General features: G+C 40.1%; 1 protein-coding gene across 1 annotated transcript in view; it reads left to right on the top strand.

Annotated features, from left to right (window-relative positions):
- LOC124798835 (cytochrome P450 6k1-like) overlaps window positions 1-22591 on the top strand; it is a 97691-nt gene that overhangs the window by 4237 nt on the left and 70863 nt on the right. The window contains exon 2 of the mRNA XM_047262366.1: window positions 2335-2573. Coding sequence (XP_047118322.1) covers window positions 2335-2573 — 239 coding nt within the window. The remainder of the gene's footprint in view (window positions 1-2334; window positions 2574-22591) is intronic.

Below are 22591 nucleotides of genomic sequence, written 5' to 3'. Positions count from 1 at the left end.
CTAAATTTTCTTTGTTCATGCAGTGAAACTGTCACAACAGGCATGTTGTCTTGACGTTTAAATTTATTACTTCTTTGCTACTAACTCTATTCATAACACATTTGCCAGGCAGTATCCAGATATTCCGTTGAATGTACATAACGAAGTTACATCACTGTAAGACACAGAGAGACGGGTAGGGGGACATGGCCAGAGAAAGGGAAGACGAGGACATGGACAGGGGGAGGAGAAGAGGTTATGGACATACGAAGGAAAGAGGAGATGGAAAAGAGGGAGAGGAGCAGATGCACAAAGAGAGGAGGGGAGGGAGTAGCAGAGAAGGGAGAGAGGGGGGGGAGGAGTTGGACAGAGACTGGGGGCTGGAGGAGGTGGACAGAGAGAAGGGGGAGAAGAGGATGGATCGACAGGGGGCTGAGGAGATAGAGAGGGGGAAGGAGGAGATGGTCTACTAGAATTGAAATACACACATCAAGAAAAGTTTTGCACCACCTCGGTTCCGAGAGTTCCGGAACCTGTGCAGAAAATTGGAATAGAGATCAACATAAACACCATTTCCGCCCTTTTTATTGCTCATGAAAACCACATTGCATATTGTACCACCATGCATCGAGACCATTAGGGTTTGTGGTCCAGATTGCTGTACACACCGGTACCTCTAATACCCAGTAGCACATCCTCTTGCATTGATGCATGCCCGTATTTATTGTGGCGTACTATTCACAAGTTCATCAAGATTGTCCTACTCCTCATCGGCGATTCGGCGTAGATCCCTCAGAGTGGTTGGTGGGTCACGTCGTCCATAAACAGCCGTTTTCAACCTCTCCCAGGCATGTTCGATATGGTTCATGTCTGGAGAACATGCTGGCCACTCTAGTCGAGCGATGTTGTTATCCTGAAGGAAGTCATTCACAAGATGTGCACGGTTGGGGGGGGGGGGGGGCGGCGGCGGCGAACGGTCGTCCATGAAGACGAATGCCTCGCCAATATGCTGCCGATATAGTTGCACTATCGATCGGAGGAAGGCATTCACGTATCGAGCAGCCGTTACGGCGCCTTCCATGACCACCAGCGGCGTACGTCAGCCGCACATAATGACACCCCAAAACAGCAGAGAACCTCCACCTTGCTGCACTCGCTGGACAGTGTGTTAAAGCCGTTCAGCCTGACCGGGTTGCCTCCAAACACGTCTCCGACGATTGTCTGGTTGAAGGGATATGCGACATTCATCGGTGAAGAGAACGTGATGCAAGTCCTGAGCCGTCCGTTCGGCGTGTTGTTCGGCCTATCTGTAACGCGCTGCATGGTGTCGTGGTTGCAAAGATGGACCTCGCCATGGACGTGGGGAGTGAAGTTGCGCATCGTGCAGCCTATTGCGCACAGTTTGAGTCGTAACACGACGTCCTGTGGGTGCACAAAAAGCATTATTCGACATGGTGGTGTTGCTGTTAGGGTTCCTCCGAGCCATAATCCGTAGGTAGCGGTCATCCACTGCAGTAGTAGCCCTTGGGCGCTCTGAGCGAGGCATGTCATCGACAGTTCCTGTCTCTCTGTATCTCCTCCATGTCCGAACAACATCGCTTTGGTTCACTCCAAGACGAGTGGACACTTCCCTTGATGAGAGCCCTTTCTGGCACAAAGTAACAATGAGGACGCGATCGAACGCGGTATTGACCGTCTAGGCATGGTTGAACTATAGACAACACGAGCCATGTACCTCCTTCCTGGTGGAATGACTGGAACTGATCGGCTGTCGAACCCCCTCCGTCTAATGGGCGCTGCTCATGCATAATTGTTTATATCTTTGGGCGGCTTTACTGACATCTCTGAATAGTCAAAGGGACTGTGTCTGTGATACAATATCCACAGTCAACGCCTATCTTCATGAGTTCTGATGCAAAACCTTTTCTGATGTGTGAAAATTCTTACCCAGGCAACACCAGGTTATCAGCCAGTAAACAATAAGATACAGATTATGTGCTACTTCAATTTTTTAGACAGTTTGTAAAATTAATTTCCCATAACGTAGTTTAAGTAACAGTTGCACTATTGCTTCATTTTTCTTAAACTCACTTATAAAATTATAAAATTTTCTAAATCTACGGAGAAAAAATTGGAAACAGGAACGGTGGTGATAGTGGTAGGACGGGGGGGGGGGGGGGGGGGGGTTCGCTATTCTGCCAGGGACGCAGATTCACTTTGGTACTGAGCTGCCCCTGGGACAAGACTGTTTAAAATAATATCAAGAAGTGTTACAGCTTGCCTGCAGCGTCTAATCACCACGGTACAGGGAACTACAACTCAACGTTTTCTCAATACTGTTTTGTGTTGCCACAGACGAGCGCTTCCTTGGCATTTACGCGCTGCATACGCCGGCGCTTCTGGTGATGGACCCCGATCTCATTCGCGACATTCTGGTCAAGGACTTCGACGCATTCCAGGACAGGTGCATACCGTTCGATGACAGCGAGCCGCTGAACCAGCACCTGCTGTTTCTCAACGGCAGCAAGTGGAAGAGGCTGCGCTCCAAGCTCACCCCGGCGTTTACCTCTGGAAAGCTAAAAATGATGTTCGAGGTGAGCGGATTCAAGTGATTAAACGGTGAATGTAGAATGTGAGTGCTTCGCAGTGACAAATTTCTGTGCAACGTGACTAATTTGTAAAACTATGTAAGACTGAATGACAAACAAACGATCTAGGTAATTTCCATTTCTCCTGAGGGTGAAGTTTCTTAGTACGAATGATTCCGGGTAGATTTGAACCATACAATCCACAGGCATATTTATTTTAATTTTCTGAAATTTTGTGCACTTTCCTTTTCGCAAGCTTTTGGGGAATGTAAATACCTTCACTGCCTCTCGTATTACACTGTCAACTGACATCAATGTGACCACCTGTCAGATTCTTGAATAATCACTTTTTGCAGGCCTGGCCGTTGCGAAACGTGCAGGAAGAGACTTATTGAGGTTCTGGAAGGTACCGTTAGGAATGTGGAACCAAGCCGATTCCAGTTGTAACCTCCCCACAAAAATTTAAAAGAAAAGACAATATTATTTATAAATACTAATGGACATTGCGCTAAGTGTAAACTTTCCACTGAAATTTTAAAGACAGAAATAATAAATGAATAGGAGCCAAGAATAACCTCCCTGCAATGAAATGTACTGACAAAGGCAACAAAAATGTGAAATTCGCAATCTGACTCTGGTGTAAGCTCCCACAAAAATAATGAAAAACAATTCAGTGCTAAAGAAACTTCAGTGACAATGAAAATTCAATTACACCGAAATATCGGTCTTTGGCCCTGTGCAAAAATCAGAATTAAATTCTTACCTCATTGTAACTGCTAGTCAAATTTCTGCTCTTATTCTTGCGCATGGCTTGGAGGAACTGCATTGCAAATAATAATATTCCTTTTTTTTTGTGATTTAACTGAAATTTTTCTTTAACGGAAGTGGAATGAAAGGGGATGTGCAATTAAATAAATTTTGTTTTGTAAAATCTGCTTTGGAATAAAAATTGTTATTGGGGCACTTGTTGGAGATTAATTACAATAAATAAACTTTACATTATGTGAAGATTACCTTAATTAATAATATACCTCATTCAGCATCTTGACCAGTGTTGCCGACAGACTACATCACACACCCGCACTGGGCTGCTACTACTGACCGACCGCTCTGCATGACGACTACTAGCGTACTGCTCGCAACTGTACTGTACGACTACTACTAACAGACTGCTCGTAACGACTACTGACAGAGTACTGCTCGTAACACTCGCGCGGTCAAGCGCATACTCTCTGGTCAGAGACGCTGCAATGCCTCGCCATCGCTGCTACGTTACATACGTGTTTCATAACCCTCCACTGGGGGGCAAAAATTTGGCAGCGATGGTGAGTCATTTGGACTTGCCAAGCGCGGCAAAATTTTTCATTAATTAGTCAACTTGTACAATTTACAGAATGTTTAGATACATGAATTAAATGTGGTGCACATGCACAGAGTACAAAACATTTCAGACAAAGACAAGATATGAGTACAAAACATAGTAGCAAATCAGAAAAATGTATATACAAATTATTTGACAGAAAACAAAGTGCACAGGCACTGAAAAAAAAAATCATGTTAACAAGTGACATGAGTGCACATGCACTGCAGTTGAGAACATATCAGCAAATGATGAAATGTATATACAATTAGTAACAAATGACATAAGTGCATACGCACTGAAGTATTGAATAAACAGAATGAGTACAAATCATATTGAAAAATGAGAAAAGTGCACAGGCACTGAAGTTCAGTAGAAAACATATTAACGCCTAACATAAGTGCACATGTAATGTAGTTCAGAACATATCATTAAAATAAAAATGTATATACAATATAAAAGATAAGAGTGTACATATACTGTACTTCAGAAGAAATCGAAAAAATGTCTTTAGCATTTTCGCAATAAATAAACATAATGGCAAAACATCATGTCGACCAGTGACATAAGTGTACTTGCACTGGAGTTCAGCAAATCGAAAAAAAATGTATAACCCATGAACATAAATGATGTTAGCAAAAAAATGATTTTCACTATGTGACAAGAATTAGGATAGGAAAGGGAAGGATTGCATCATGGTTGTAGCACTTTAGATTGCACACAGCTGTTCTGAAAGTCCATATCTTTCCACAGAAGTACAACACCAAGTGATACAACTTGAAGTTCTTTTCCCATCAGAATTTATCAGTGTAGCCAAGACACTGAACTGTCGTAGTAATGTTCCATGTTTTCATTTTGGCAGTACATTAGGTACACCAAACAGTGGGACCATAATAACGTCTTCATCGCTCACGGTGGTGGACAGCATGTCGTGTCAACACCACGCTCTTACAAGGCACACCAACGTAGAGTTAGTGCAAAACCAAATATAGTGCTCCATGATCACTAGGATAAACAGGACAAATGGACATTGCAGTAATGCAGGGTAGTTAGTTCATAAGGTAAAGGACATTAAGTCACATAATATTGACAATTACAGTCTTCATTAGTAGTTTGCGGCATTCATAGCCCAGTTATTGAACATTTCTGTACCAAGTATGTAGTATTACAGAAAAATGTTCATTAATTGTTTTACATAGAATCAGTAACCTTCTTTTCCTAGTTACAAAGTATAGCATGGTTAATTAATCATTTGTCTTTCCAATAGTATTAATCATTAGCCTTTTCCTAATTACAAAGCATTATTAAACAGTCACATTCCTTTCCAGTTACAAAGTATGGCATCGTTAATTAATTATTTGTCATTCCAATATAGTAAGAATTATTAGCCTTCTCCTAATTACAAAGCATTATTAAACAGTAATTAAGATTCATTAGCCTTCTAATTACAAAGCATAGCATCATTTGTCATTTCAATATAGTAAGAATCATATTCTTTTCCAGTTACAAAGTATAGCATAGTTAATTAATTATGTGTCAGTTAATTAATCATTTGTCATTTCAATAGTAATAATCATTAGCTTTTTCCTAATTACAGTTAATTAATCATTTGTCATTCTAATATAGTAAGAATCATTAGCCTTCTCCTAATTACAAAGCATTATTAAACAGTCGCATTCTTTTCCAGTTACAAAGCATAATTAAGAATCATTAGCCTTCTTCTAATTACAAAGCATTATTAAACAGTCACATTCTTTTCCAGTTACAAGGTATAGCATTGAAAACAAGAGCTAATTAATGGCATAATTAATAACAATTCATTGAGTGACACTAATTATTGGCACTCAGTGGCCAGCAAGTATTGAATGGAATAAAACATATTTCATCATTCAGTATTATTCAGATCATTATGAAGTCATTATTAAAAATCAGCTAATTACAGTCATAGCATTAATAATCATGGGCATTATAAGTAGTCTCATTACAATAAACAGTGGCAGTTATTAGCCAGTTACAAAGCATTATTTTATACATATATTTTTTTTTGTATCATTAAGAAGTCATTACTGAAGTGACATACTATTCAAAGTTGATCAGTATTATTCAGAATTATCATAAACTAGTGACATTATGTGGGATTGGTAATACATTTTTTTTTTGTTAGCAATGCATTGCGTTGGGATCGATAATTAATTGCTGAGGCATAACACTATTTGTTTTTGACCTATTGCTGCAAATGAGGATAGGTAACGTCATTCGTCATGAGTCAGCTGTAGCAAGGTTATGTAACAAGGCAGTATATGTGATCACATTTATAAATGATAGACACAAATGGGTAAAAAATAAAAATGCAAGTACTAGAACAGGTATAATAAGTAACAGGTTTAGTAAGTATCATGAAAAGCTTCTCCTGAAAAAAATACAAAATGGATTATTGACCTGAAAGAAGAAACGCACACTATGCTGAAAAGTAGTGAACTTCAAATTAACAGGTAGTGAAATGTGTATAAAAATGTGTTCCATAGCTGTCCTTTCCAAAACTTTCCGTCATCCTACTATGCAATATAACACCTGCTGTCAATACAAACTGCAACAAATACTTAAATAACTACATAACATAAATACATAACTTCAGCATTATCCTCATCTGTAATGAAAAAAAAACTTCATTATCAATCACTTCATTATCCACATTATCATAACTTCATTATTATCATCACCTGTAAAGAAAAACTTCATTATTCATAACAGCATATCCTTCATCATTATTCGTCAGCATTCATTATCATCTGTAAAAAAAAAAATCACTTCATTACTCATTATACAACTATTCCTTATCTCTAGCATATTTCATCACTAAAACTAAGATGTGTAGTTCTGTCTGACAGCCTGCATCAATCACCTTGTATTCTGAAAGAAAAAATTAGTTAAGACTGCTATTCTACGATGAGTATAGTATATTCTTGTTAATGCTTGTTAATCCTGATCCATTTACTCTTCCTCATAAAGTTATCGCATCTCCTTTCGTTTATTCCGTGGGTGAAATTCCCATTTCTGTTGAATTTATTTCTTACACGCATCATTTCTTTCTGAAATTGATGAACAAGGATTAATGTCTTGCATTTAAATCATATACCCACTAAATAATGACTGGTTTATGGTGACACAATTAACCATACAGCATAACATGACAGAAAACGTAATATGTCAAAGACATTGACAGTGTTCGAAGCCAAAATGTACAGAGAATATCACAATGCAGCAGCAAAATGTAAAACAGTCACGATGTTGAGATGTCATAAGGCAAAAAAAAAATGTCAAAGTCACTGGTGTGTTATATCTTAACTATTTCACAGTGCATACAAACAAAACTGGAGTACAATCATACACACAAAAAATGGAAAATGTGCACGGTCTGATGTGTAACGACAAGAAAAGCGACCTGCTAACCTTACCTTGCCGGGCACTTGCCAAAAAAAAATACGATAATCATCAGTAATTAGTCAGGTGAATATAATTGCATTAGTAAATGGCATCATAGTGTGTTGAATCATAAAGTGTCTTCATTCAATAAACGGTTTAATGTTTGAGATATGGTGATTGCCTTTCGATTTTCTAGTTCTCAAAGTTTCGACGTGTACAACATTGGGGTGAGGGACGCTGCGAATCCGATATGGACCTGCGTATAGAAGTTCAAATTTACTGCACTTACCTTTTAATTTGCTGGATAAATAGTGTGTACGTACTAATATCTTCTGTCCAACGTGAAAGTCTCGGCGTCTACAAACCTGTTTTTGCTGTCTTCTCCGGCGCTTTGCGGCACGTTTGATGTTGTTCAGCGCAATGTCAATTATTTCGTAGTGTCTTAGTCGACGACATTTAGGGAATTTAACTAATTCTTTAATTTTGTTTGGTGGTTCAACGTTTTTCAGTATAACAGACGGAGATAGCATAGTGGATTCATTTGGAATGGAATTAATTACATCTTGGAATGAGAGTATGTGTGTATCCCAATCAATACGTCTTTTGTGGCAGTATATTCTACACAGTTTACCAATTTCTTTCATTAATCTTTCACAGGGGTTCGAAGAAGATCGGAGAAATGTTTCTGGCTCGTAACATGCGTGTCCATACGCTACTACGAAATTGAGATCCATTGTCAGAAATTACTTTCATCACATGCCCTATATGAAATAGAAAATGTTTTACAAATGCCTTCGAAACAGTTTTAGCAGTAGCTTTGCGTAACGGAGTGAAAGTAACAAATTTTGAAGTGAGCTCAACAGCGACAAATATGTAGCAAAAACCTCTGTTAGTTCTCGGAATCGGACCAAAAATGTCTACAGCGGCCATGTGTCTTAATTTAACAGGTATAATGGGATATAATGAAGGAATATGTGAAGTGGTGTCTGATTTAGCTTTCTGGCAAATTTTACAAGACGCTAAAACTCGTCGTATACGTTTCTCCATGTTAGTAAAATAACAGTTCTGTCTCAGTATAAGAAAACATTTTCGTGCTCCGTAATGTGCGTAACTTAAATGAGTGTACCAGATTAATTTGTTGACCAGTTCGTCAGGAATGCATAATAACCAATTGTTGCTGTCAGGATGAGAGCGGCGAAACAGAATGTCATTGCGTACAGTGTAGTGGTTCCTAATCGTTACATTATTCTTATCTAGCCAAAGGTGTTTAATTTCTATCCACACATTGTCTTTATTTTGTTCTCGTGCTATGTCCTGTAATGACGATGAAATAAAGTTTTCAAATGCAACTTGCTGAATGTACATGACACTGAAATTTGTTTTGCAGAAGTTGGTTGCTACGTCTTGCTGATTGTTGCCGAGAGAACGCGATAGTGCATCTGCTATAACATTTTGTGTGCCGGGAATGTGGACAATCGTAAAATTAAATTCCTGTAAATAAAGTTTCCATCTACTTAACCTGTCGTGAGTAAATTTAGCCGAAAGTAAAAATTGTATCGCTCTGTGATCTGTGTAAACGGTGGTATGTCTGCCATAAAGAAAATGCCTAAATCTCGTAAAAGCCCATACAACACATAATGTTTCCAATTCTGTAACGGAATAATTTCGTTCAGCAGGTGACAGAATGCGGCTTGCAAATGCGATGTTTTTAATTACTGTAGAACCATCTTCTTCAATTTCCTGGAAAATATGTACGCCTAAAGCGGTGTTGGAACTGTCGGTGGCAATGGAAAAATTTCTAGTAAGATCTGGGTGCGATAAGAGTGGAGCATTCAACAAAGCATGTTTCAAATAACATTCTCGTGAACAAAATTCTGCGTGTCAAAAGTAATGTTTGCGTTACTGTAATATGCAATCTGTGCTGTATCTGGTTAAAATCTATCGTACGTGTTATTATTTACTGGAGAATGTTGTGGCATATCCACTATATGAACTGTTCTGTTATTTCTTACTGACGTGTTACGCTATGGATGACACCTATTGTCTGTTTCATTCATGATTATTCGTTGTTGTTGATGTTGTTGCTGCTCATAAGATCGACTGTTATTAAATGTACGCTGAAAATTGTGCTCATCATTTTTTTTTTTACGTCTGTCCTGATAGTAATTTCTATACGGCGCATTGCGATACGAGTTGAAATAGTGTGTTGTCTGTACGTAGTTATTTCTTTGCTGCCATGCGTCACTATTTGTTGGAGCTGGGACTATACGTGCACGCGGCGAAACATTAAAGTTTGGTTGACCTTGTAGACTGCATTGTTGGTTAGGTATGCTAAGCGGCTGACTTTCATGCTGTTGTGGTGAAAAGGTCTATTGTTACCAAAAAAATGCGTTTGCTGTTAATTTTACACATACTGATGATTACGATTTTTATCTGTTATTTAAGTTCTCGTGATTCTGGAGTGCCTAATGAAAATTGTCATATTCGCTAAAAATTTGTCACATCGGGTTTTCTTTACATATTCTTAATCCTAGATAGAGCAATAGTTAAAGAGCAGTTTTGATAGATATAAAGGATAGTAGAAGAAAAGGCAGCAGTGCAGAAAACTAAAGATGAAACAGCACTACTACAGCTCGGGGCCCTATGCTCGCTACGGCACATATTCATTAAAGCGTAATGAATCCCCTGAGGTCAATTACGCACTGCAAATATTTTTTAGCTTTTGTGTTAGAGGCAATGGCGGTACAAATTCAAAAGCAAATAGTTGTATCCAAGTTAATTCTAGTTTCTGCATTATAGGCAATGCTGTTGTAAATACAAAAATAAATTGTCGCATCTGTTTCAAAGCTAGTTTCTGCATTACACGCAATAGCGGTGAAAGCATAAAAACAAATTGTCGTATACCGTGCAAAGCGTGTACCTGTACGCTGTCATTGTTAAATTCCTTACATTTTTTTGCGGATAAAAATTGCTCGTAATCTACGTTCTCGTCATTGAATTTGAAAACACGTTCGGGTTTGTGTGAGAATTTGTTTGTCTGTGTCATTTCGTACTTCAAGTTACGTAGCTTTTCAGATTTTAAGTCGCGTGGCTTTTCGGATTTTAAGTCGCGTAGTTGCTGTAAATTGCTCACATTATACACGCTGCGTGAGTCAGACAAATGTTCGCAAAGTGGCGGATTCTGTGACGTATTGGTGACTGAAATAGTTTTTAATTCTGTTGCTTTAATATTTTCGCCAATTTGGTTGTTGTGTCGTTCACTTTTATTAACAATTTCCGTATTCAGAGTGTGTGAAACTTCCAGTGGCTCTAAATTAAACTCGTCGCGTATCTGTAATGCGTTTTTAGGCCATTGTTCAGTGACTGCATTAATTTCGTGTATCTGTGTTTCGTTTGCTGAACATTGTTCGGTGACTGCAATAATCTCGTCTTTATGTGATTCTCTTGTGCCTACACGTGTACTACTTAATTCTTGTGCAACAGTGCCAACCTTTTCATTACTGTTATTAGCACAAGTCTTAGTATTCACACGTAATTGTTCTTTACTGTCCTGACATTGCACGGTAACAGCTGTAATCTGCTCACTAATTTGTTTGTTCTGTTCTTTAAGGTCGTCATGTTTTTCGTTTGTGAGTTCGAAACTTTTATCAATTGTTTCTCTAAGTTGTTTGAAATGGTTGTCGAAACTTTCATCAAGTTGTTGTTTGAGTTTTTCGTTATCTTGTTTGATCTGTTCACTAAGTTGTCTGATCTGTTCACTATGTTTGTCTAATTTTTCGTTCTGTTGTTTGAAATTGTTGTCTATTTTCTCACTTTGCCTTTCATTCTGTTCTATCAATATTGCCATAAATTGCTCCAAGGTGACATTACCTACTCTATTCTCAGTACTGTTTGATGGTGTATCTACAATTGTCGCGTTTTGTGTGACCATTTGATCATTCTGTAATTTACAAAAAGGTTTATCAGTCGGATGTACACTGTCAGACATTATTTCGGAATTAAATAGATCCGTCGTACTTTGAGTATCCTGTTCATTTTCATTAGACAAATTTGCCTGTACGTTACTTAGATTTTCTAAATCCGGTGTGTTAAGCTCGGCAGCGCTCATTACAATAGAGCGTTCTGCGTCATCAATTGTCGTCAAGTTAACAGACGAGACAATTGAGTTCGTTTGTTCATCATTAAGACAAAAGTCATCACTAGTGGTTGGAATGCATTGATTGTCAGTGAACGCAGGATTGTCATCATTACACTGCGTGTCACAATTACTATCGGTCACGCTGTTTAAGTCGGTAATTTCATTCAAAATACCTCGCGATACACTATTCACAGTCTTTCGCGGCATTTTTACAATAGTCACAATTTTTCACAAAATAAATAAGCACAATGCAAAAGCAACACACAAATACAACAGAGCAACGAATTGCCGTTGACCTGTAGAAAGAAAGTCACAAGTTAATAAAAGCGTTGCGCCAAATCCTAATTATATCTAAGCAAATAAGAGCAGATATCTGACTGTTGTTCAAAAGACTCTCAACGAAATACGATCCTGGCAGGGTCGCCAAGTGTAACCTCCCCACAAAAAATTTAAAGACAAGATTATATAGAAATACTAATGGACATTGCGCTAAGTGTAACCTTTCCACTGAAATTTTAAAGACAGAAATAATAAATGAATAGGAGCCAAGAATAACCTCCCTGCAATGAAATGTACTGACAAAGGCAACAAAAATGTGAAATTCGCAATCTGACTCTGGTGTAAGCTCCCACAAAAATAATGAAAAACAATTCAGTGCTAAAGAAACTTCAGTGACAATGAAAATTCAATTACACCGAAATATCGGTCTTTGGCCCTGTGCAAAAATCAGAATTAAATTCTTACCTCATTGTAACTGCTAGTCAAATTTCTGCTCTTATTCTTGCGCACGGCTTGGAGGAACTGCATTGCAAATAATAATATTCCTTTTTTTTTGTGATTTAACTGAAATTTTTCTTTAACGGAAGTGGAATGAAAGGGGATGTGCAATTAAATAAATTTTGTTTTGTAAAAACTGCTTTGGAATAAAAATTATTATTGGGGCACTTGTTGGAGATTAATTACAATAAATAAACTTTACATTATGTGAAGATTACCTTAATTAATAATATACCTCATTCAGCATCTTGACCAGTGTTGCCGACAGACTACATCACACAACCGCACTGGGCTGCTACTACTGACCGACCGCTCTGCATGACGACTACTAGCGTACTGCTCGCAACTGTACTGTACGACTACTACTAACAGACTGCTCGTAACGACTACTGACAGAGTACTGCTCGTAACACTCGCGCGGTCAAGCGCATACTCTCTGGTCAGAGACGCTGTAATGCCTCGCCATCGCTGCTACGTTACATACGTGTTTCACAGTGCAGTGATCAGCTGCACTAGGTGCCTCGGTTGAGGATCCATGGTGTAAATAGCCCGATCGAGCTGGTCCCACAGATTCTCAATTGGGTTTAAATGCGGAGGGTCTGGTAGCCAGGGAAGCACCGTAAACTCATTCTGGTGGTGAAACTTCCTGGCAGATTAAAACTGTGTGCCAGACCGAGACTCGAACTCGGGACCTTTGCCTTTCGCGAGCAAGTGCTCTACCAACTGAGCTACCCAAGCACGACTCACGCCCCGTCTTCACAGCTTTACTTCTGCCAGTACCTCGTCTCCTACCTTCCAGACTTTACAGAACCTCTCCTGCGAACCTTGCAGAACTAGCACTCCTGAAAGAAAGGATATAAGTAAAGCTGTGAGGACGAGGCGTGAGTCGTGCTTGGGTAGCTCAGTTGGTAGAGCACTTGCCCGAGAAAAGCAAAGGTCCAGAGTTCGAGTCTCGGTCCGGCACACAGTTTTAATCTGCCAGAAAGTTTCATATCAGCGCAAACTCCGCTACAGAGTGAACATCTCATTCATTCTGGTGGTCTTCGAGCAACGCACATACTCTGCAAGCTGTGTGACGAGTTGCATTGTCCTGCTAGTAGATGTTTTGTGCCGAGGAATAACAATCTACATGTATGGGTGGACATGGTCTCCAAGGACATACTTGCGTTGACCCACTATACCTTCTAGAATGACAAGATCACTCAAGGAATGCCACAAAAACATCCCCCAGATCATAACGCCACTTGTTCCAGCATGGATCCTTCAGACGGTTGTTGCAGACTGTTTGCTTTCAGACGTTTCACACCGTACACACCAACTCCCATCTGTCCTGTGGAGTAGAAAACGTGATTCAATGGACGTCCAGTTGCGGTACTGGCGTGCAAATTCCAGCCTCCTTTGCCGAAGGACGTCAGTCAGCATAGGTGCATGAACCAGGTGCCTGCTACAGGGGCCCATATGCAACAAAGTTCGCTGAACGGTCTTTGAGGAGACACTGTGGGTAGTCCATTTGCACGTCTATTCGCGCCTACACATCTCTGCAGCTGTCGTTCTCTCCTGTCATCTATGGCCTGAGGTGCACCACAGTTGCCTCGACCCCAATTTTGGATAGAGCCATTTTGCCATGCAAGTTATACTTAAATCATGGCGGCATGCGAACAGTTCATAGACTTAGTCGGTTTGGAATTGCTTCCATCCTTGTCCCAAAGCCAACGATTATGCCCTTTTGGACGTCAGATAATTCGCTCCGTTCCCGAATTACGACGACCACTGCATTGTTCCCCCCCCCCCCCCCCAACCTCCCCCCGACATGCTTTCCACTGTTGGTGGTGCTAACACTGTGAGTAGTTATTGCACGTTGACGTCGAACATACGCGGTGGTCACTTTAATGTGACAGAACCATATATATTACATTGCTTATGGTGTTCAATCTCCATGTCCCAGCTGATTGACAATTACATTACTAAAATTTAGCCGTTTAGCTCCAATTAGTTCTGGTATGGAAAAAATGATTGTATGGCATTGTTGGCCGGGAGGCCCCATTTTTCTTTAGTTGACGCCACATCGGCGACTTGCCAATCAATGAGGATGAAAATGATGAAGAAGGACACACAACACACAGTACCTGCTGGGAATTTTTTCTCCCACAAAAACAGTAACGGAAATGGATAGCTTACAATAAAATGATAAATAAGGTGACAGATAATTGCAGTCATAAATTACAGCAATCGAAGAATGAGGAATGATGTGCAGTCTTTAGCAGTAGCACACATTTAGCACCTTCACTGTCACCTCCAACTGGTGGCAGCTCAGCATGCACATTTTCTTCTTCTGCAGCCTGAGGTTCGTCATCATCATTTCCCATACCCAAATTAATCATTCAGTAAATCCTTGATGTGTGTTCCTTCCAGGGTAAATTACGTGGAGAGAAGAGCAGTCCTGAACAGAGACATCACAAACTACTTCACTGCCTTGTTATTTTCGTCAGTTCCAGCCTTCTAAACGCATCCATAGGGAGTTCAAGAGCTTCCTTTATAACAGACCCCAGATGTTCGCCGTGATATTATTGTATTCTGCTGTACTATTGATTTATTTTTCATGTGTGACTTGCAGGTGAGGTTAGGGTCGGGAGCGAGACACAACCCATCCCCTCTCCACGAGGAATCTACGTGTTTCTAGCCTATACCGATTCTGTTGAAGACAATTCGGAGCATGCTACCATATTTCTTATTGTGATTCCGATACTTAAGTGTTTTATCGAATTCATTTTCCATATACATCGTGTATTCAATATGTTCATCGCTCCCAATATTGTTAAAAATGTTACTTGCATATTTGCCCATTAACCAAATCACTGCGTTATTTTTTGCCTGAGGGTAGCAAGTTTCTTCTGGTCAGAAGAAAATGTTAGTCGGTACATTGTTTGCTGAAGTTCTTGTTATTTGAGCAGTTTTCTCTCTGGTCCACCCCCAGTTGATAATCCGATCTCCAAATTTGTGACGATGAGGCTCACTATCAACGAGGTTGCATTTGCTGCAGAGGTTAGTGTCACTTAAACCGATGGCAAAGAGACGCTCATTAGTGCTGATGTGTTATTGACTACCTTGCATCACGCTCTTCTCACGTCAGACGAAAGAACATCACTACTGATGTTTTTCCAGACTACATTCCATGCTATTCCAGCATATTTTGTTTCTATGCTATTTTTCCTTTCGTGTTTCCGTCTTTCAGCTAAAATCGCCTTCGCTGTTACATTTTTGGAGTTTAGAAGCTTTTTGCTGAGATAGCTTAGTTAAAGATAATATTCCCTAATATGTTTTAGTTTAAAACGTATTTTACTTTCTGTCCTGACAATGTCGTATAGTTTTGCTGTAATGCATCCTGAATCGTTACACATTGTGCTCCATGTTCGTTTGACATACAGTGCCATTGCTTTGGACTTGATGTCGGTTAGTCCCATTCCTTCATTGCTTGGATCCAAAACTGCTGTCTTCAGAATCGAACCCGGGCCCCCTGCGTGGTAGGCGGTAACGCCACCGCTACGCTATAGAGGTGGACGGTTCTGGTGATATACCGACACTTACTATGAATGTTCCACCTGCTAATTCATCCTGCTTATGATAAATGCCATGTTTCATTCATTGCAGATTCCTGATTGATTTACACGTCACCCCACAATTGAAGGGATGTCGTCGTTCTTAGTTTCAGAATCGAAATCAGTTCCTAAACATATGTTCCACACTCTGTACACTGTGTAGCGGGTCGAATTTCGCAGCAGCCATTAGCAGCTTTTTTGCTTTCAAGTTTCATTCTACGGAAAAATGACTACATGCCCCTTTAGGAGCCCTGTTCTCTCTTCTCTCATTCTCTGGATGTATGTGAGGTGTACGATAGCGGCAGCATAACTGTCGTACAGTCTTCTTAAAATTTACCCAATAAGGTATCACGTGAACAACATAGCGTCTCTTAGACCGCCATCTAAGTTATGTGAGCGCCTCCCTTGCGCTATCCTGTGGACCATACCGTCCAGATACGAACCCAGCGGCGTGTCTCTGAATTCATTCGACTTCTTCTTCTATCGTGTCTGTTTGACGAGGACTGTGAATTTGCCACGTCAGCGTCTTGTAAGCGATTTATTTTAAGCATCAACTGTCCTTTCCCACAGACCTTCTATTTGGCTTACCTGTTACTAATTTTACGTGCTCCTCCCGTTTCATCTCGCTTCTTAGCATTAGCAATACATACACTTGTAAGTATGTTAAGAACTGTGTTAGGAGCTGGTATACTAACACGAGTAGATAGGCTACGTGCTAATTTACTGTAGCTATGGCTTGTTTTGGGGTCCAATAATGAATTTTGTAAATGTTATCTGACTACGAAGTAAGCAAAAGAACTAATCACTGCAGCATACACTTACAGAAAAAACGCACAACGTGAAACTGATATCAAATGTGGTACGCACGTGGCTATGCACAGTGCCATGGACTGATGCCCTTGAACGTAATCACAAAAATTTTATCTGAAAAGGGTCTAGCGGAGATAACACCTCACCAGCAATTGAATAATAATGTAGTTCAAGAACAAAATAATTGTGCACGCACTATTGTGAAAGCTGTAGCCCTCCTGAACAAATAGTTGCATGGAAATATCAATTTATACATTATATAAATCTGCCCAGCAAATTTTCATCCCTGCGTCATCGGCGAAACTTATCTTTTGCAATCTGTACATTGTACATACAGACAGCGGGATATTTATCAGTAAACCTTGAGAGAGACTGTATATGAATTATTTTATGATCTGTATCGTAAATGATCACTGAGTTGACAAAGGGAATGTTGCTAACAGCCGTGTCCAAGATGGCATCGCGTAACATGTGTATCAACATTACGAGAGCATAAAGGAGTAACAACAATAATGAACTGATACTCTGTATTAACGTCAAAATAATCAAGCAGTAAATATACACCAAGTGGGCCTTACAATGCACTTGAACATGAATTTCCAGCAATCATAGTAACACAAGCTTCCTGTACATGTTTTCCAATAATGCATTCAACAATCTAAAGTGCGAGAGACAATGACGGAACTAAGTCCACAATGCATTAGACTGAATAATTATGACACGGTTCTGTAATCAGCTTCCAACTGACTAATAGTGATCGATCTCGAAGCCTCTGTAGTACCACGCGACTAATTGCAAGACCACACTCGCAACTCATCACCAAGTCAGCATGCGAAATGATAGCAATTTAAATGTGAAATACTAATATCACCCAAGTTAAATATCTTAGACGATACGTACCGTGTTTTACGGATTATGAGACGCACGGGTTTATTCGAAACATTTCCTCCAAAATTTAGGTCCGTCTTAAACTCGAAATTAATATAAAAATGTCCAGAGTTCTATTTAAAATCCCGCCAGTCTTAATAATGGCCATATATTCGATGCCGTGGGAAAGTTATCTCTATCTTTCTGGCAACATAGGATTCAACTGGCAGCTGCGGTGCATCGATGCGACGAACATGAGTTGTGGGGATCCACAAGCTAGCTAACACTCTTTCTCCGGCCCCGCCATCACAAACCCAGAATACTGTCTAGCGCATGATGCGTTATTGCAGTCTACGGTGCCAGCGAACTTGAACTGAAAGTGATTTGTGTTATCGGTAACATTACAATATTTTTTTGGTAGCTAGTTTCGTAATGAAAAAAAAACAGCTATTCCTATGATGCGGACTATAAATTGGAAGTAATAGCATACGCAAAATGACATGGAAACAGAGCAGCTGAACAGCATTTCGGCCCTACACCAACAGAAAAAACCATTCCCGACTGGCGAGCTAGTAAAGACGAACTGAAAAAAAACGAGGAAGACTAAATGTGCAAATAGAGAACAGAATGCAAAAGGGCCAAAACTAGAACATGACATATTGAAATGGATTGTATTCAAGGACACTGTCAAAATGGCATAGGAATCAATACAAAAATGATTCGAATACGCGCTCGTAAGCTAGTGCTACAGTGGAACTGAACAGAAGTTCAAATGGCTCTGAGCACTATGGGACTCAACTGCTGAGGTCATTAGTCCCCTAGAACTTAGAACTAGTTAAACCTAACTAACCTAAGGACATCAGAAACATCCATGCCCGAGGCAGGATTCGAACCTGCGACCGTAGCGGCCTTGCGGTTCCAGACTGCAGTGCCTTTAACCGCACGGCCACTTCGGCCGGCGAACTGAACAGACTGTAAAGGTGGTTCTGGTTGGTGCTACTGATTTATGAAGCGTCATGGACTTAGCATGCGAACCAAAACCTAATATCTCAGAAAATGCGACGAGAATATGAAGAGAGATTATTATCTTTACATCGCTTTATTTTTCAAAATTGAAACAAAACCAATATGGAACTAAGCCAAATAGCGAACATGGACAAAAATCCTCTGACATTTGATGTGCCGAGTAACACAACTGTTGCCCTGTAGTTGCTAAAACTGTAACTATAAAAACAAGTGGACATAGAAAAAATGCACTACTTTGTTGTCCTTTCATGCTGTGTTGACGGTATGATAATTTTCAATCGCAAAACAATGCCAAGACCTCTTGCAGTACCACCAGGTGTTGTTGTTCACGTAAATGGACGAGGATGGTATGAAATTATGAATTAACATAGAGTGGGAGAGAAGTAAAGATGCTTTATTGAAGATGAAGTCTCTTCTTGTGCTAGATTACTTTAGCGGTCATTTGAAAAATTCTGTGAAAGAGAAACTGAGACATGGAAATACAGAGCTTGCTGTTATTCCGGGAGAACGTAATCCACAATTGCAACTTCTTGATGTCTCGATAAATAAACCATTTAAAGCGTATATGAGAGAGGTATGGAACAAATGGATGATGGATGAAACCCAACGTGAATTCAGGCCGAAGTGAACTTTAAAACGACATAAGATCAATCAGGTGTATCAGTGGATAAAACAGTCGTGGTCTAGAGTGAGAGAAGACATTATTTTTAAATCTTTCGAGAAGTGCTGCATAAGTAACGCTCTCGATGGCAGTGAAGACCGTCCTATATATGACGATGAAGATAAAGAAGAAAGTTCAGATGACAATTTTCAAGGATTTTAAAGATCAGTTCGTTTTTACAAACGAAAATTTTTTGGCTTCGCAATCTAATGATAAGAATGGAAAAAATTTTATTTTCTCAAAAATTTCTTAAAATTTAAGGTGCATCTTTTAGTCCGAGCCGTCTCATTACCCGTAAAATTCGGTATTAATAACCACTGCAAAAACTGTAATACAGGAACCGCCGCCTCTGAACAGCTTCCAACTCATGTACTCTACGTCCATAACAAAAGAGTAATTTTAATGTCTGCTCCATGGTCCAAGATAACCGCCTAACGGCTGACCGGCGGACCCACCAAAGGTGAAACGCTCTACTGTCGCTGCCTCACAAAGAGATAACTTAAAGACTTTTGCACGACCTGTCGATACCGATTACGAGATATCTCTGAGAAAAGAATTCAAAAGTTATTTTGCGATCTAAAGAAAACAAGACGGTGAATGAAAAGGAAGTGCTGTTTAATGTAACATCTTTCACATCACAGAGTCAAAACATTACGAGTACCTGCTTAATAGCGTTTTTAACGCAATACAGTGTGTCTCAGAACTCTTTCCCTGATTACAAATATGCACAAAACAGAAAATATGACACGCACACACAAATCTTTTATTGGCGATTTATCAGGGGATGAATATATAACGACTTAGTTTTGTGCTATTAACTAATTTTCGTGGCAGTGCAGACTCATCATCAGATGGAGGTGTGGCAGGCATGTTGTATCGTGGACCAAGCGTAGTTAGACGCTGTGGTGATAGGGTTGGTGAAAGTGAAGGAAATTTAGTAATCTGTAACGAAACGTTTATGAAACGGAAATGATGTTACGTTCTTGGGTAGTTACAGTGCGCTGCATTGTGGTATCCATAGAAGATCCGTTCACATAATGTGCGTTATCATGTATACACACAAATATACACAGTATTTAGCTGCACCTGGTTTCACACTTATTCACAGAATGTAAACAATGGCTGCAATATCTATACAATAGATCCATGTTACTTGTATATTGCCAATATAAGAACACACCTGCAGCAAACAAGATCCACTTAAATATATTATCTGTACTTATAAACATTTATTTTGTAATACAATGCATCTCAGGCCGAAGATCATGATGTAGCGAAGTTTTATGTCTGTTGGATACATGTTCTTTATATTTACATGCAGTAAATAAGTGTGAAACCAAATTGAGCTAAATACTGTGTATATTTGCGTGTACGCTCTAATAATATACATTATGGAAATGGATTTGCTGTGGATACCACAATACAGTGAACTGTAAGTAGCCAAAAAGTAACATCATTTCATAAACCTTTCGTTACCGATTACTAAATTTCCATCGTTTTTGCCAACCACAATCGCCACAGCTTCTAGCTACACACGGTCCACGGTATAATGCCCCTGTAACACCTCCATCTGATGATGAGCCTTCAGTGCCATGAAAACTAATTAATTGTACAAAAATAAATCGCATCTAAAATCCAAAAAAGCGACACATTGTATATTCATACCCAGATAAATTACGAGTTTCAACAGCTGCAGTTCGTCATCCATAATGGATATACTGAAACATATCTATTATCTTGAAGTGCAGGTAACATACTCAGGTTTTTGTATGCACATACACCATAAATAAATGTTGACGTGCGTGTTTTTCGTTACGCTAAGGATATCCGTGTGGCATTCCAATTCCATCCATGTGATGGCCAACATTTCGTGAGGAGTGGGTGTTATGATGTTAGTAATACTGCGCTGTAGTGGTGCGATGTCGTTCGCTGGAGTTTGGTAAACCTGGTTCAAGTGGTTAAAATGGCTCTGAGCATTATGCGACTTAACTTCTGAGGTCATCATTCACCTATAACTTAGAACTAATTAAATCTAACTAACCTAAGGACATAACATACATCCATGCCCGAGGCAGGATTCGAACCTGCGACCGTAGCGGTCGCTCGGTTCCAGACTGCAGCGCCTAGAACCGCACGGCCACTCCGGCCGGCGGTAAACCTGGTTCTTGACGTAATCCCAAAAGAAGAAATCCGATGATGTCATATCCGGTGATCGTGGAGACCAGATGATGGGATCACAACGCCCGATTCATCTTCCCGGAAATGCTGCATCGAAATAGACACGAACATCTAACCAGCAATTAGGTGCTGCACCATCTTGTTGGAAAATTAAGTCCGGGATGTCCTGAATCAGTGAATCAAATGACCGGAAAATATCAAGATAGGTATTGGCTGTGATTGTCATTTCACTGAGGGAAAGAGGTCCTATGACTTTACTGTGCATAAGACCGCACCAAACGTCGGGCTTCGGGCTGACTCTGACGATCTGGAAGACAGCTTGGGGATTCTTGGACCCCCAGATCCTAGCAATGTGAGGGCTGACAGCACCATTCAAATAAAATGTGGCCTCATGTGAGAAGAAGACACGTTGTCGAGAGTCATCATCTTCTTCAGTCTCAGCCAGCATGGCAACAGCAGTTTCATAACGAGCACTGTAATCCGTTCGTTTGGGAGACTACACGGTCTGGACTTCGCACTCACGGAAAAGAAATTGTTTATGTAAGGTGCGGTGCACTGGTATCTTTGGAATCTGCAGCTGACATGAGCATTTACCCACTGGCTTCTTGACGCTTCTCGCGACGACATCTGTCACCGTGTGAATGGGTTGCACACTATGTCGAGACCTGCCTGTTCCAGAGAGATATTAGACGCTCCCTCTTTCCTTAAGCCTCGCACACCACGTCTTGATGCTTTTAACAACTAATGGCTATCTGTAATATGTCGTCCGGAATTTTCTCTGGACTGTTTTTGCTGACTGTGTCTCGTGGTACCGGAGGACTTATTGGGCTTTATCCTTGTTTGAGTACATGTTGTTTCCAAATCGTGTCCGATTCCGCTGTTGTTACATCATTGGGCCTCGTAACAAACAAAGTAACCGTAAGTGCGTATGTACACAGAAACTTGTATACGTCACATGCAATTCAAGGTAAAAAGTATTTATCTGTGTGTCATATTTTATGCCTTATGAATGTTTGTAATCAGGAAAAGACTTCTGGGACATCCGGTACAGCAGCTATTTTCAGTGGCAGAGGTTCAGCAAGTCAGTGGTAGGTTTCCGGAGGTATGTGGCACCAGAAGTCTACGGATAGGTCACTTAATTTCCATAAATTACTGGTCAGTGGTTTGTATGCGCGAAACTGGCGCCCT

This window comes from Schistocerca piceifrons, chromosome 5, assembly GCF_021461385.2.
Source record: "Schistocerca piceifrons isolate TAMUIC-IGC-003096 chromosome 5, iqSchPice1.1, whole genome shotgun sequence".
In the NCBI taxonomy this organism is placed as follows: domain Eukaryota; kingdom Metazoa; phylum Arthropoda; class Insecta; order Orthoptera; family Acrididae; genus Schistocerca; species Schistocerca piceifrons.
This window is presented reverse-complemented; position numbering and strand designations above follow the sequence as displayed.